General features: G+C 47.0%; 1 protein-coding gene across 8 annotated transcripts in view; it reads left to right on the top strand.

The window, feature by feature from the left end:
* The window catches only part of dnah1 (dynein, axonemal, heavy chain 1), a 668,552-nt gene that overhangs the window by 559,540 nt on the left and 91,518 nt on the right, over positions 1-17,494 (top strand). For 6 of the 8 annotated variants that reach the window (XM_070895813.1, XM_070895814.1, XM_070895812.1 and 3 more), the window contains 4 exons: positions 605-800; positions 5,495-5,646; positions 12,807-13,003; positions 15,297-15,441. In XM_070895813.1, the coding sequence (XP_070751914.1) occupies positions 605-800; positions 5,495-5,646; positions 12,807-13,003; positions 15,297-15,441 (690 nt within the window). Of the gene's footprint in view, positions 1-604; positions 801-5,494; positions 5,647-12,806; positions 13,004-15,296; positions 15,442-17,494 lie in introns of those variants that run through there. The other 2 variants (XR_011596078.1, XM_070895817.1) reach the window with 2 other exon arrangements.

Below are 17,494 nucleotides of genomic sequence, written 5' to 3'. Positions count from 1 at the left end.
GTAGTACACTTTCTTCTCCTCCCTGTATCTTTGCTGTGTTGAATGTCGACTCATTTCTTGCTCTAAATGAATTCCCAGCACTTCGGAACTGGAACTCCTTACCCCCTTCTCTCTTCCCTTCCTCCTACAATCTACAGGTTTTTAAAACTCAAGCTTCGTGTCACCTATTTCTTAATTTATCTCATCTCCTCTCTTACTCTTTTCAGACGATGGTGTTCTGCCTGATTAGCCATATTGCTTTATTTCTCAATTTAAAATAAATACAAAGAGCCTCCCCTATGGCCTCAGCGTACCTTGGATAAGGAAGGGAAAATAAGCTCCACGTTGCTTGGGATCCCCGCTGGAAATGCACTTGTGTTGTCATTGGGTGAGGACAGAATGAAGCTGGGCTGTGATGCCCCATTCACTTGAGCAGCACACTGGCACTCACTGGAATGGTTCACAAGTGACTTTTGGCCACTTGGGCAAGGTAACAGAGAGTAAAACATTAATGGAGAAAGTTGGCACGGTGATACACCAGTACTGTTCAAAGCACATAGATAATATAATCTGAGCTGCACCAACTTACTCTGCTATGCTGAATATATAATTCATCTTCCCACAGATAAAAGTGACAATAGCAGAACAAACGGAGAAGGATATTGATATCACTCGGCTGCAGTATATTCCTGTTGCTGTCCGTACACAGATTCTGTTTTTCTGCGTATCTGATTTGTCCAAAGTGGATCCCATGTACCAGTACTCTTTAGAATGGTTCCTCAGCATCTTCATGTCGGGTATTTCAAATTCCGAACGAGCAGGTATACCAGCAACGACAACATTGCAATTTTGTATTTGCATTTACATCAAGTTAACTCAATAACCAATGCTCTATTCCATGGACTGGACTTTACAAACCTTGGCGGGTCCGTGGGGGCCAACATTGGTGGCGGGTCCCTGTCCCGCTGCTGTCTCCATCCCAGCCTCTGAAATGAATTTCCCCTGATTGGGCTTGATAAGCCCGCCCAGCGCCTTTCCTGGCCAATTAGAGGAAATGGGTCTGGTGACTTCATTTGATGACGCGTCATCAGCCGGTTTCCTTAAAGGGACCACGGACAACTTTTATTTAACATTTGTGCTGTCAATGTTCTACAGCAATGAAGTGCTGTAAACGCTGCCAATCACTGCACAGAGATGCAGGGCTGCACCCAGGCTCTCCCAGTACTCCCTCTATATTCTTACGGAGGAAGTCACAGCATACAGAGAGGTCCTCTTCCCTTCCCATAGGCAGAAGAGATCTCAGCAGGAGATCAACACAGCCTGGGTTGCACATTGCTGAGGAGGGCACAAGCAGGGAAGTGGTCAGGTGGACCAGACTGCAATGCCACAAACGTTTCAATGATCTCAATAGATCATGAAACGTTAGTACAAAGCCACATTCAAATTCATCCTGCGGTGCCTCTCATCACATCCCCATCACGCTGCCTTCCCTACTCAACTCCTGCATCTTCCTACTCACACCAACTTACCTCCACCCATCTCTCTCTATCTACATTATCACATCCCCATCTGACTCGCCACCCCTCACCTTAGTACAATCATACCAACTAACAACACACAAGGGTAGGCACATGGGTGTGTTATGCAATGTTCATGTAAAGTTTCTGTTAATGTGTCAAACATTGAAAACTTTATTTTCAACACTTTGCGTTCTTGGACAGATTTGTGTGCACCTTTGGAAGTGGCTTAGTGAGTTGCAGTGAATGGTGAGACATAGCAGTACCCCCCGCAATGGTTATGAGTGTGAAAGGAATGGGTTGGGCATTGTAGGAATGCTTTATGGTGTTGGTGTGGGGTGGTGCCAACCTGGCGCATCATGTGGCAGCCAGAGTGTACAGCATCAAGTGAAATAAATCTGGCCATGGTGAGGCCATCCTTGGCCTCCCGGGCAGCAATGTGGTCGGGTGCTGAAGCCCTCTGTCCTGTGCACCATCAGTTGATTGCGGAGAAGGTTGTTGTTGTTGGTGGTGCTGCTGGGGTGCCTGGTGATGCTGGTGTTGGGACTGATCTTGCTGGGATTCTGAGGACCAAGGTGAGAGAGTATCAAGGGCACCCATGTTGATGGAATAGATGGCAGGTGAAGTAGAGATGACCGAAGCGATCTGTCAATGGTGGGAGAGGTAATGAGGTCAGACTGGATGGAGACTGCTGTAAAGGCTTGCAGCATTCTGAATCTGCAGTGGAAATACAGTTTAGAGGAGCTAGTGGTTAAGGGAACATTTCTCAATCAGCTGGGAGCTTTGACTTGACATTTGAAGCTGTCAACTCATCAGTTAATTCGTTAGCCACTGACCTTCCGCCTCAGCTTCACAGACGAGAACTAGCTCAGCGCTGATAGACCCAACATTTGGTAAAGGAGCGTGGCGGCGGGTTGACAGCGGGGTCCGACTCTCTGGGGGAATAAAACATATTCCCACCCGACCTGCCACAATCGCAACCACTGAGCCCCCCACAAAATCTAGCCCCACATTTTTTATTCTACAGCCGTAAGTCAGGCTGATTGCTTAACTCATGAGGGACAATGTTGCAAGTGAGGGGCATCATCATCATAGGCAGTCCCTCGAAATCGAGGATGACTTGCTTCCACTCTAAAAGTGAGTTCTTAGGTGACTGAACAGTCCAATACGAGAACCACAGTCTCTGTCACAGGTGGGGCACACAGTGGTTGAAGGAAAGGGTGGGTGGGGAGTCTGGTTTGCTGTACGCTCCTTCCGCTGCCTGCGCTTGGTTTCTGCATGCTCTCGGCGACGAGACTCGAGGTGCTCAGCGCCCTCCTGAATGCTCTTCCTCTACTTTGGCTGGTCTTTGGCCAGGGACTCCCAGGTGTCGGTGGGGATGTTGCATTTTATCAGGGAGGCTTTGAGGATGTCCTTGAAACGTTTCCTCTATCCACCTGGGGTTCGCTTGCCGTGTAGGAATTCCGAGTAGAGCGCTTGCTTTGGGAGTCTTGTGTCAGGCATGTGAACAATGTGGCCCGCCCAACGGAGCTGATCGAATGTGGTCAGTGAGGGGCATATCATGTACCGCACCAGTGTTTCAGTGCAGTAGAACATGATTCCTCAGTCGGTGAGTTTCCACACTGAGCCATGCTGTCAGTCAGACAGTTTCCTAGGGTGAAGGACGTGCTTTCATTTGTCTGCTGATCGTGGGCAGAGGTTTGGTTGCAGACTTCCTGCCCGTACACTTGTTAGGGGTTGAATGTGGTATTCAGAGGACTGTGAAAATGAGAATAGGCAAAAAACTTGAATAAAACAGAATAAAGTTAGAAGTCAATTAAAATCTAGCCATTAATAAACGTTAGTTTTGTAAAATTCTGTAACTTTCATGTAAAACTCAATGGCCTGAATTGTAACTGGCAGTGAGTTTCTGGCAATTTATTTTTCCATCCACTCGCGGCAGAATGACTCCCAGCCGATTTTAATGGCCAGGCCTCATTTAAATGCTGCGAGTCAACTTCCCACTCGTTGGCAGGAAGTGGCAGAAACTCACGTGGCACGGAAGCCAGCTGCCGACAGCAGGTAAGTGGCGGGATCGGCTAGCGCGCCTTCCCTTGGGGTCAGGGAGGGTCCCGCGATTGGTGGGGAAGGGGAGATTGTGGCAGGGAAGGCCAAAGCTTTCCCGGTGAGGATCAGCGAATTACTGAAGCTCCTCCTGGCCCCACAAGAAAAGTAATTTTTTTTTTTTAATTTACTTATTTGAGCCTCTTCTACTCCCAACCCACTTTGTCGTTGGTTTGCCCTGGCGAGAAACTCTCTACTGCTTCCCGCTCAGGAGGAGCTTTAGTGATTCGCTGATCCTCACCGGGAAAGCTTTGGCCTTCCCTGCCACAATCTCCCCTTCCCCACCAATCGTGGGACCCTCCCTGACCCCAAGGGAAGGCGCGCTAGCCGATCCCGCCACTTACCTGCTGTCGGCAGCTGGCTTCCGTGCCACGTGAGTTTCTGCCACTTCCTGCCAACGAGTGGGAAGTTGACCCGCAGCATTTAAATGAGGCCTGGCCATTAAAATCGGCTGGGAGTCATTCTGCCGCGAGTGGATGGAAAAATAAATTGCCAGAAACTCACTGCCAGTTACAATTCAGGCCATTGAGTTTTAGAAATTGCAGTCGGTAACCAATGACATCATTGGGACCCGATGTACATATATTAAAGAGGACTTTGCTAGCTTTGGACAGGTGTCCTTACCGCCTGCCCAGGAAAGTAGGTGAAAATCAAAATATAGAAAATAGGAGCAGTTGTAGGCCATTCAGCCCTTCGAATCTGCACCACCATTCAACATGATCATGGCTGATCCTCTATCTCAACACCATATTCCCGCTTTCTCCCCATACCCCTTGATGCCCTGTGTGTCTAGAAATCTATCTATCTCCTTCTTAAATACATTCAGTGACTTGGCCTCCACAGCCTTCTGTGGTAGAGAATTCCACAGGTTCACCACCCTCTGAGTGAACAAATTTCTCTTCATCTTGGTCCTAAATTTCCTACCCCGTATCCTGAGACGGTGACCCCTTGTTCTAGACTTCCCAGCCAGGGGAAACATCCTCCCTGCATCCAGCCTATCCAACCCAGTCAGAATTTTATACGTTTCAATGAGATCCTCTCTCATTCTTCTATACTCTAGTGAATTCAGGCCTAGTCGACCCAATCTCTCCTCATACGACAGTCCTGCCATCCCAGGAATCAATCTGGTGAACCTTCGCTGCATTCCCTCTATGGCAAGTATATCCTTTCTTAGGTAAGGAGACTAAAACTGCACACAATACTCCAGGTGCGGTCTCACCCGGCAGCTCCAGGGTGGGTAAGTAACTTGGGCGATTTTAACTGTCCATATGCTCGTTTTCCACCGGGTGGGTAGGGTTAAAATCTCTCCCCGCCCCCGCCCCCGCCCCTGTGCCCCCCCCCCCCCCAAGACAGCATTTACCCAGGTGATAATTCATGTCCAAGCGCTAAAGAGGAGAATGTGTTCTAGCAACTTTAAAAGAGGAACTGTGAAAACTGGGCAGAAAAAGTTAGTGACTTACACTCAAGTTTGAATATTCTTCTGAAATAACAATATTAGACTAGGGGTAGGGCAACACCTGTGACTTATACGTCAGTATTTCATTTAACCTTATTACTGATGGTGTGGTACATAAATGGGTAAGGACCACTTTACAGTGAGTCCTGCTAACAGCAAATCTTATTCGGTATTCCACTTTGGAGTACATTTTACAATCTAGCACTCCTGGCACATAGCTTTGAGTGCGTGTTGGGAATTCAGGCATGGAGGTCAGTCAGCATTCCCTGTTCATGGCATGCTTTATGTTCCACCATTATGCCCATGCTGACCTTTGTGGCCAAATTCCTGATATGTGTTCCTGTCATGCGATATTCTGCGCTGGGACCTCTAAAATTTACCCCTTAATCTGTCCAGAGCTGGCTCAGATAGATAACACCCTGTTTATCTAATCCCTCAGATACTGTGGAGATAAGAATAAAACTTATCAATGATTACTTCACCTACAGTCTGTACCTCAGCGTCTGCAGGAGCCTGTTTGAGAAGCACAAGCTGATGTTTGCATTCCTAGTGTGCGTGAGAATCATGATGAATGATGACAGGATTGACATGGTCAGTAACACGTTCATAAACTTCCATTGGCCTAATGAGTTATTACATCAAATAGTAGAAATTTCAGCAGAAAAGATGGGCTTTTGTTCCACTGTGTCTGTACCTGTGCCATTGTTAGCACCCCACCATAGCTTTCAACTCGAATCCTATTCATAGGGCCTGAAATTGATGGCCTTACCGCCCACTGCCGCCGATTGCCAGCGAGTTTTTTTCGCCGCTCTCCCCTCGGTGACAGATTCCTCTTGGTCTGCTGCTGGCGGGAGGGGAGTACCGCCAGGGACCACTCGCTGACGGCTGCTGGCGGCCAAGTCGCATAAGTGTCCTCCTGCCCACTGAGCTGGCAGATTCTTCTGGGCGGGAGTCGGCGCCAGCAGGGGGAAGGACCGCTTGGAGGCAGGACTAACCCCGACGGAAAGTAAGAAGACCTGCAAAAAAAGGTTAGTGAACATGTTTTACATTTTTTTTTCAGAGTGTGGGGACCCCTGAAGATGTTCTGGGTTTTTTTTGTGAAGATTTTTATTTTTCAGTGTTGCCCCCCTCCCTGGGCCCGACTCAATCCTCGGCGGCACTTTAGCGATGATCTCATTTGCCGCCGAGATTGAGAGCTCTCGCCCGCTGCTCAGAATGACAGCATAAGCCGTTATTTTGCCGCCGGACGGTACTGCCATCTCTTTCAGAGGGATCTTCCTGGCAAAGTACCGCCCTGTCTCTCGGCAGTCATCGGTGGTCCTTTGGGCGGCACTTGGGCAGGCCTTGGGCAGGCCTTGGCTTTGACCAAATTCGGGCTCATAGAATCTTACAGCACAGAAGGGAGCCATTCTCCCATCCTGCCTCTGCCAGCTCTTTGAAAGAGTTATTCAGTGTCACCTGGGTACTACAATGTGCTCAGGGTACAGTAACAACAACAACTTGCATTTATAGCACGGCTTTAACTTAGTAAAACGTCCCAAGGCGCTTCACAGAAGCTTTATTAAACAAGATTTGACACCGAGCCACATAACGAGATATTAGGGCAGATGACCAAAAGCTTGGTCAAAGTTTTAAGAAGCATCTTAGAGGAGGAGGAGAAAGAGATTGAGAGGCGGGGAGGTTTAGGAGTACCACCTGGGTACTACAGTGTGATCAGGATACACTGACTCCAGTATCACCTGGGTACTACTTCCCTTCCCTTCCTGGCCCCCAAATTGGCTGATAATGTTAATGGTTTCATCTCCTCAGGTACTGTCCCACTCTCCTTCAAATCTGCCATCATCACTCCCCTCCTCAAAAAACCCACCCTTGACCCCTCTGTCCTTGCGAATACTGCCCCATCCTCAACCTCCCTTTCGTCTCCAAAGTCCTTCAACGTGCTGTTGCCTCCCAAATCTGTGCCCATCTTTCCCGTAACATGTTTGATCCACCATATAAGGTTTTCACCCCTGCCACAGCATTGTAACGGCCCTCATTAAAGTCACAAATTATATTGTATGTGATGGTGACCATGGTAAACTATCCCTCCTGATCCTTTTTGACATGTCTGCAACCTTTGACATGGTTGACCTCACCATCCTTCTCCAACGTCTCCTCTGTCGTCCAACTGGGTGGGACTGCACTCGACTGGATCCATTCTTATCTACCTAATCATAGACAGGGAATCACCTGCAATGGCTTCCCTTCCTGCTCCCACACCGTTACCTCTGGTGTCCCCAAAGGATCTTGACCCCCCTCTTATTTTTCACTGCCCTTTGGCGACACCGTACGAAAATACGTCATTAGGTTTCCCATGTACGCTGACGACACCCGGCTCCACCATACCACCACCTTTCTCGAACCCTCCACTGTCTCTCATTGTCTGATATCCCGAGCAAAAATGTCCTCCGACTAAATATTGGGAAGACTGAAGCCATTGTCTTCGGTTCACGCCACAAACTCCATCCCTCTCCCTGACAACTGTCTGAGGCTAAACCAGATCTTTCGCAACTTTGGCGCCCTATTTGACTCCGAGATGAACTTCCAACCACATATCTGCTCCACTATCAAGACCACCTATTTCCACCTCCAAAACATCGCCCGACTCCACCCTTGCCTCAGCTCATCTGCTGAAACCCTCATCCATGCCTTTGTTACCTCTAGACTTGACTATTCCAATGCTCTCTTGGCCGGCCTCCCATCTTCCACTCTCCCATTCACCCATCACCCCTGTGCTCAATGACCTACATTGGATCCCGGTCCGGGAAGTTCATACTTTCTTTCAACTCCTTCCAAGACCTCACCTCACCCTATCTCTGTAACCTCCTCCAGCCTTACAACCCTCCAAGATCTCTGCGCACCTCCAATTCTGGCCTCTTGTGCATCCACGATTTTAATCATAGCCTTCAGCTGCCTCGGCCTTAAGCTCTGGATTCCCTCCCTAAGCCCCTCTACCACTCTCTCCTGCTTTAAGATGCTCCTTCAAACCTACCGCTTTAACCAATTCCTATCCTGATATCTCCTCATGTGACTTGGTGTCAAATTTTGTTTGATTACTGTTGTGTATCTGCAGAGCATGCACTCCCATGTTCCGACATCAGGGAGTGCATCCCCTGAAGTCCCAAGGGATCCCAGCATCTCTTGGGAGAACTGTATATAAGCCGGCCCCTAAGGCCTGTTCCTCACTCTGGAATGTCTTAATAAAGACTGAGGTCACTGTTACTTTAACCTCCCTGTGTGCAGTCTCATCTGTGTTAGGACCACAATAACTACGTTCCTGTGAAGCGCCATGGGGCGTTTTACTATGTTAAGGGCACTATATACGTTGTTATTGATTTCCTTGCTCTTTCTCCATACCCTTAATATTTTGATCCTTCAAGTATTTATCTGATCTGATTTCCTTTTAAGTGTTATGACCTTTCCTCAATAGCTTCTTGTTGCAATGTACTCCACATCCTGATAACCTTTTGCAAAACAAACATTTCTTTCTAATCTCTCCCATTATGCTTCTAGTACTAATCTTCACTGTAATCTCCCTTGTTACCGATTTCCTGACCAGTGGAAATCATATTTCACTAATTACCATCTCATAATTTTGAACTGTGAAGTTAGGACCTGGACCAATACTTCACTGTCATTTTTTTCAAAAAGATTTATCATTGCCTTTTTTCAACTGAGAGCAAAAAATGAACCGAGATAAGCGCTCAATGAAACTTCTGTTTTGGGTCATGCTGTGATTAACCTCTACTCTTCATGACTGAGTTCTGAGACTGTTTGGTTGCATCCCAGTATCCAAGTGTTGGGGTCAACAACATGAATATCAATGCACAAAATGTGCATTAATGATGCTGACTCTTGGGGAAGAGTGATCATAATATGGTAGAATTCTTTATTAAGATGGAGAGTGACACAGTTAATTCAGAGACTAGGGTCCTGAACTTAAGGAAAGGTAACTTCGATGGTATGAGACGTGCATTGGCTAGAATAGACTGGCGAGTGATACTTAAAGGGTTGACGGTGGATAGGCAAACATTTAAAGATCACATGGATGAACTTCAACAATTGTACATCCCTGTCTGGAGTAAAAATAAAACGGGGAAGGTGGCTCAACCGTGGCTAACAAGGGAAATTAAGGATAGTGTAAAATCCAAGGAAGAGGCATACAAATTGGCCAGAAAAAGCAGCAAACTTGAGGACTGGGAGAATTTTATAATTCAGCAGAGGAGGACAAAGGGTTTAATTAGGAGGGGGAAGATAGAGTATGAGAGGAAGCTTGCTGGGGAACTTAAAAACTGACTGCAAAAGTTTCTTTAGCTACGTGAAGAGAAAAAGATTAGTGAAGACAAACGTAGGTCCCTTGCAGTCAGATTCAGGTGAATTTATAATGGGGAACAAAGAAATGGCGGACCAGTTAAACAAATACTTTGGTTCTGTCATCACGAAGGAAGACACAAATAACCTTCCGGAAATACTAGGGGACCAAGGGTCTAGTAGGAAGGAGGAATTCCTTATTAGGCAAGAAATTGTGTTAGGGAAATTGAAGGGATTGAAGGCCGATAAAGCCCCGGGGCCTGATAAGTACTCTGGGATGCAGACTAAGGAAGTAGCCCTAGAAATAGTGGATGGATTGGTAATCATTTTCCAACAGTCTATCGACACTGGATCAGTTCCTATGGACTGGAGGGTAGCTAATGTAACACGACATTTTAAGAAAGGAGGGAGAGAGAAAACGAGTAATTATAGATCGGTTAGCCTGACATCAGTAGTAGGGAAAATGTTGGAATCAATTATTAAAGATGAAATAGCAGCACATTTGGAAAGCAGTGACAGGAGCGGTCCAAGTCAGCATGGATTTATGAAAGGGAAATCATGCTTGACAAATCTTCTAGAATTTTTTGAGGATGTAACTGGTAGAGTGGACAAGGGAGAACCAGTGGATGTGGTGTATTTGGACTTTCAAAAGGCTTTTGACAAGGTCCCACACAAGAAATTGGTGTGCAAAATTAAAGCACATGGTATTGGGGGTAATGTACTGATGTGGATAGAGAACTGGTTGGCAGACAGGAAGCAGAGAGTCGGGATAAACAGGTCCTTTTCAGAATGGCAGGCAGTAACTAGTGAGGTGTCGCAGGGTTCAGTGCTGGGACCCCAGCTATTAACAATATACATTAATGATTTAGGTGAAGGAATTGAGTGTAATATCTCCAGGTTTGCAGATGACACTAAGGTGGGTGGCGGTGTGAGCTGTGAGAAGGACACGAAGAGGCTGCAGGATGACTTGGACAGGTTAGGTGAGTGGGCAAATGCATGGCAGATGCAGTATAATGTGGATAAATGTGAGGTTATCCGCTTTGGTGGAAAAAACACGCAGGCAGAATATTATCTGAATATCGGCAGATTAGGAAAAGGGGAGGTGCAACGAGACCTGGGTGTCATGGTATATCAGTCATTGAAAGTTGGCATGCAGGTACAGCAGGTGGTGAAGAAGGCAAATGGTATGTTGGCCTTCATAAATAGGGGATTTGAATATAGGAGCAGGGAGGTCTTACTGCAGTTGTACAGGGCCTTAGTGAGGCCTCACCTGGAATATTGTGTTCAGTTTTGGTCTCCTAATCTGAGGAAGGATGTTCTTGCTATTGAGAGAGTGCAGCGAAAGCTCACCAGACTGATTCCCGGGATGGCAGGACTGACATATGAGGAGAGACTGGATTGACTGGGCCTGTATTCACTGGAGGAAGAATGTTCCCGATGTTGGGGAAGTCCAGAAGCAGGGGACATAGCCTAAGGATAAGAGGTGAGCCATTTAGGACTGAGATGAGGAGAAACTTCTTCACTCAGAGAGTTGTTAACCTGTGGAATTCCCTGCCGCAGAGAGTTGTTGATGCCAGTTCATTGGATATATTCAAGCGAGAGTTAGATATGGCCCTTACGGCTAAAGGGATCAAGAGGTATGGAGAGAAAGCAGGAAAGGGGTACTGAGGTGAATGATCAGCCATGATCTTATTGAATGGTGGTGCAGGCTCGAAGGGCCGAATGGCCTACTCCTGCACCTATTTTCTATGTTTCTATGTTAATGCTTTGAAGAATAAATAAATGGGATAGGCACTGTCCTTTCACCGTCTTTCAGATGAGACGCTAAGCCGAGGCCATGTCTGCCCTCTCAGGTGAACGTGAAAGATCCCATGGAACTAGTTCTAGAAAGGGCAGGGGAGTTATCCCCAGTGTTCTGACCAATATTTATCCCTCAACCAAAATCATAAAAGGCACAGATTGTCTCGTCATTGTCACATTGCTGTAAGTAGGACTTGCTGTACACAAATTGGCTGCCGCATTTCCTACGCTACAACACTGTCTACATTTCAAAACTACTTAATTGGCTGTAAAGTGTATGGGACATCCTGAGATCATGAAAGGCGCTATATAAATGCAAGTTTGTTCTTCTTTCTTTCTAGGGCACGGGTTTCAACTCAGCTCTCACTGAAGGAATAAAAGTCTCCTTCTGCTGGCTGGAAAGGACAATAAGTACAATTAATCAGGGAATTTTAACTCAGAGCCAAGTGGGCACAAGACGACAAAACTAAACTACCCATAATTATTTCTAAAATGACTATTGGTCATTTACCTAAAATTTAATAATGCCGAGATAAAAAGAAAAAAACTGCTATTATTGGAAATCCGAAAGAGAAATAGAAGGCGATAGGCATATACAGCAGCTCAGTCAGCATCTGAAAGAGAAAAGAGATATTGGGGGCGAAATTGCCCCCTGCCCCAAACGGGGAGGATAATTTGAACTAAGTGATTATTTGCCGCCCGAATCCTTGGGGTGGTGGGGGGGGGGGACATCGAGCAAAATTGCCCTCTTTTTCTTTTTCAATGTGTTGGGGCTGTGTTTCGGGCGGCTGCGGGACGGGAGCGGGTCGGGAGCGGGGCGGAAGGCGGGCAGTGTCATCAACGCCACACTAAGCAAGTCAGCGCGACGGTCAGCACGACACGGGTGCATCACAATGTCCCTCCCCCCCCGTCAGTTAAAGATTAAACTCTGCAGCCACTTTAGTCATCATCATCACGGGCAGTCTCTCGGGTGGCATTCACTTGGCCACCAGGGAGGGCTTCGGCCGGGCCAGCGGTCCGGCACCCAAGAGGGGGCGCCGGCCTAACCTGTGGCCACCATTGTCGGGCTGACTTCAGAGTCGGCCAACAATTTTAAAATAAAATGGCAGCCGCAGCGGTGCGCCTTCCCCTTTAAGGGCAGATGCGCCGCCCAGCCACTGGCAGCTTCCCGCCGGGAAAAGCTGTCGGGAGCACTCAGCGCCGGCGACTCCGCTCCCGCGGGCAATTTCCCTCACGGGGCGGAAAGGGGTCGCTGTCAGGCGGTAAGGGGTGGCCGTGTGCCCGATTGGGCGGGACCACGGGCGGGGTGGAAACCCATTTCCGCTGCCCGCCCGGGGGCAATTTCTGATGGGTCGCCCCATCCGCTTGCCCCCGGTCGGAAAGACCTTACCGCCCCAGGCAGTAATGGACCTTCAGGAGTGGGGGAATTTTGGCCCTGTTAACATTTCAGATGTAGTCTACTTAAAAATATCTACCCAAAATGTTATCCTGTCTTTTCTCTTTTTTCAAATGCTGATGGGTCTGCTGGGAATACCCAGCAATTTCTATTTTAATTTCTTGTTATTATAATGACCTTCCCTAATTTGAATGTAATTTAACAGGATGAATGGCATTACCTTCTCTCTGGAGGATCTGTCCAGGCATACAGCCCCAACCCGGCCTCTGACTGGCTGTCAGACAGAGCGTGGAGAGATATCCAGATTTTTAATGGCCTGAAGAACTTTGCCAACTTTACAGAAGAATTTATAAATAATGTGGATGATTTCCAAGTAATCTTTGACAGCCCAGAACCACACAGGTGCACTTTAAATACTCATTGATAATTGTCTGCTCACTTGTTCATGTAAATCTTCTTACCAAGAGATTGTGGCCCGCAATTTGTAGAAGGGAGTACGATCATGGCTGCCAGTGCCTTCCCGTGCTGACCTTGACAGAGTACGCAGGGTCAGTGGCAAGGCAGTGAATTTGCATGGGCATGGGAGGCGTCTGTACTCCTGTGGGTGTATCTCCAAAGCCCGGTAGCCCACATGAGCCAGAGAATCATCAGCTGCTACTGTCCAACATGTTCCCTCTCACCCCCTTCATGCCCCTCCCCTATCCACCCTTCTCATCCCTCCCTTATCCACCCTTTCCATCCCTCCCCTATCTACCCTTCCCATCCTTCCCCTTATCCACCCTTCCCATCCCTCTCCTATCCACCCATTCCATCTTTCCCCTGTCTACCCTTCCTATCCCTCCCCTATCCACCCTTCCCATCCCTCCCCTATCTACCCTTCCCATCCTTCCCCTTATCCACCCTTCCTATCCCTCTCCTATCCACCCTTTCCATCTTTCCCCTGTCCAACCTTCCCATCCCTCCCCTATCCACCCTTTCTATCCCTCTCCTATCCACCCTTTCCATCCTTCCCCTTATCCACCCTTCCCATCTCTCTCCTATCCACCCTTTCCATCCCTCCCCTATCCACCCTTTCTATCCCTCTCCTATCCACCCTTTCCATCCCTCCCCTATCCACCCTTCCCATCCTTCCCCTTATCCACCCTTATCCACCCTTCCCATCCCTCTCCTATCCACCCTTTCCATCTTTCCCCTGTCCACCCTTCCCATCCCTCCCTTATCCACCCTTCCCATCCCTCCCCTATCTACCCCTCCCTTTACCCAATCTCTTTCCTCTCCACCATCCCCCCCCGCCTCTTCTCCCTCACCCCCACCTCCGCCTACAATTCCACCTGTGCTCTATTTACCAACAATTCACATTTATTCCTATGTAGTAAATAAAATCAGTAATTCCAATTGTTTGTCGTTTAACAATTGTTGGGCTTCTTCTGGCACTGAAAAGCCACCCATTATTATCTGCATGCTGATCACAACATTAATTGGTGCTGGACTATATTCAGTGTGGTTTAATATAACACCGGCGCAATATAAAAGTACTGGCAGGGGGACAACCCACTCAGCAGATAAGTCTTATGAAGGAATGGTTGCAACAATTGGGAACAGCTGCAGAGGAAGCAAAGAAGAGCAAGAAGCACCAGGAGGTGGAGAAAGCACTGCCCTCCAAACAGAACTTACCAGGCTTGCAATAAGTTCCTGGTAATATTTGAAAAGCTATGCCCTTTGCAAGTTAGGTTTAGCAGATATGTCCTGAGTGAACCATGTTAGGTTTTAATTTAGAAAGTCATTTTGGCATGGGTTGCATGGTGGCAATGCATAGCAGGGATGTAACTTTCCGTGACATGTAGTGGTAGATTCTCACCTGTGGATCCCTATACGATGCATTCCCATCTCAGAAATGTCATCATGGGGACCATTGGTTAGCTGCCAGGGAAAGAGAGAAACTTGAAAGGCCAATCACACCAAGTTCTATTTATGTACCTCCTAGAATCCAGTTGTCAAGTGATATTGGCAAGGCCTGGGCACAGGTCTCGAGCTCATTCTTGCAGATAACTGGCAGACTGCAAAAGAAATTAACTTACAAAAGAAAGAAAGTCTGCCATTTTCACTGCTTTGCCATTGCAATTAAAGTGACTTTCGGTCTCATCCTAGCACCTGAGATTGGGCAGTCCATCAAGTTGAAATGCATGCCTCAGTGTGTGCCTGCAAGAGATTTGTGAAAGGTTTACTACAGTCACCAGCTTGGTGATCTGGAGTGGTGAGAGATCGTGGTGGAGGTGCAACAGATGAGGGTACGGGGCCCAGAAGAGGCGAGGGCCCAGGGGCAGCACGGGCCAGCCCACACTGCGATATGTGTACGTGCCAGGTCCGTGCAGCAGAGCTGGTCTCTAGTCCTGGTTAACCCTTGCCACTGGATAAAGACCTAGCTCTGTCGAGCCCGTGTGGTGGGTGATGTGGAACGGTTACCACACGTTAAAAAAATCCACGCACAGGCATCTTCCACCCCTTCAATTGGAGTTCAGGACTGGAACATCGGGTCCTTCATTGAAACATCTGTGAACTCATGTGGAAGCAAGTCATCCTCGTTCGAGGGACCGCCTATGATGATGATCTTCAAAGACCTTAGGATTAGTGGCTGCAATTTTTTGAGTATAATTGTAACCAGAATGAAATGTAATAAACCATATATTGTTCACAGACAGCCTCTGCCGGGACAGTTAGCAAATCAAATTAATTCATTTCAAAAACTGCTTATTATGCGCTGCCTCCGAGTGGACAAAGTCACCAATGCCATGCAAGACTTCGTATCACTGAACATCGGACATAAATTCATTGAGCCTCAGGTCAGACTTTGTATTTATCTTCAGTTAGGCTTCTGCGATAATTATATTTGCCGCATATTATTTTCACAAAAAATGAGAAGAAAAATCATGAATGCTGGAGTTCAACATAGAATTAAGTAGTGTTTTACAGCACAGAAACCATCTATTTGGCCCAACAAGTCTGTGCCAGTTCCACACGAGTTTCATCCACATTATTTCATCTAACCCGACACTATAGGTTTATATGTAACATCAGGGCTGCTGACCAAGGGCTGTGAAGCTCTTTGTCGGCCGACGTGAACACGATAGGCCGCAATGGCCTCCTTCTGCGCTGTAAATTTCTATGTTTCTATATCCTTCCATTCTTTTCTTCATCATGTGTTTATCTAGCTTCTCCTTAAATGCATCTATGCTATTCGCCTCAACCACTCCATGTGGTAGCGAGTTCCACTTTCCCACCACTCACTGAGTAAAGAAATTTCTCCGGAATTCCTTATTGGATTTATTAGTGACCATCTTATTTGTATGGCCTCTAGTTTTGGACTTCCCCACAAATGGAGACATCTTCTCTACGTCAATCTACATCTAAAATAAAAACAGAGAATGCTGGAAATGTACAACAAGTCAGCTAGCATCCGAGGAGAAAGGTGGGCTAAACTTTGAATGGGAAACAGCACCAGCAGCCCAACATTAATCTTTCTCCTTAAGATACCGAGTGATCTGCCATACACTTTCTGTTATTTATGGTTTATTATCAAATTTATTCCAGGCTGAAACAATAAAAAACTTAAATGATTGAGTAATACTCAATAAACTGACATGGGTGAAATCAATTTCCAAAATAAACCTCCATTTTCAAATGTCCATTATTTTTTTTACATTGGACACATTTTTATCTGTATTCCCTGTGAATAATAAGTCATCAATTCTGCCATATAACCACTGACAGAATATCTCTGATTAATGAATATTAAAAGCTATGATGTAGGGAGTCACTTTAACCTAGCTCACCTGGTGAGAAACTGACGGGATCGGATCAGCCGCCTGTGTTTCATCCCGCCTAATTTTACTTTCCATTGGCTTCAGGCTGAACTACCTGAGCTACCTACGCATTCGGAGCAGCTCGCCGATCGAGCTGGGAGGGGTAATGCAGCGGCTCTTCCATGGTCGGGTTAAATGGGGGGGGGGGTCAATCACAAGGGAGTGACGCGGAGGTCAGGCGGCGTTGGGTAGGTCTCATTAATGCTCCTCCTGGCCTCACGGAAATCGCTAACAAAACCTACCTGTGTAATTTTCGGTGCGATCTCCAGTGATCCCTTTAACTAGGAATGGCCAATAAATATCGGCCTTGACAATGACGCCCACATCCCGAGAATTAATTTAAAAAAACACACACACCGTGTGTGTTTTGTGCACTAAACTTTCATATTGGGGATGGGTAATAAATGCAGACCTTGCCAGCAATGCCCAATCCCGTCAGCTCTACAGTCAGTACCACTGGGTGGAGCATGCACAGTACCTGATCCGCCCATCAGTACTTGCAAAATTGTATCAGGTCCTATTGACATCATGGGATCCAATTTGCATTACATAATGAGGCTCCCACGTGTTTCCAGCAGGAACCCTGGCTGCCTAGCTGATGGCACCAATCAAAATAGTGATTGCAGCAAGAATGGAGCGGTAAGTTCTACAGTCCAATTTTGAGAGTGCTACCACTGATTACTGCCCAAAAACGGGGATGAAAATTCGAGCCATCATCGTGAGAGATTCCTAGAAAAAGAGAAAAGAAATATGTGTTACCCTTATGCCTTTTTGAACGGCTGAGCAAAGAATTCCAAGACAAATATATTATGGAGTGTATCCAAGACAGTTAAAGCAGAGGTGGGCTATTGTGCAAAATGCTTTGTCTCTTCCAGTAGAACGGTCTTAGAGATTGAATGAGGTTGGACGAGGAGCAAAAAGGTGAAGTAAAAATGGACATTACCCACTTTTTGGGTTAGCATGGAGCCACCAAACACTTACTCACCCATACAATCAATCATCTCCACGTCAACTATTTGTAAGGGAGCTTCCT

This window comes from Pristiophorus japonicus, chromosome 12 (genome assembly GCF_044704955.1).
Source record: "Pristiophorus japonicus isolate sPriJap1 chromosome 12, sPriJap1.hap1, whole genome shotgun sequence".
In the NCBI taxonomy this organism is placed as follows: Eukaryota; Metazoa; Chordata; class Chondrichthyes; family Pristiophoridae; genus Pristiophorus; species Pristiophorus japonicus.
Note: the sequence above shows the minus strand (reverse complement) of the source record. Positions and strands in the feature narration are given on the sequence as shown.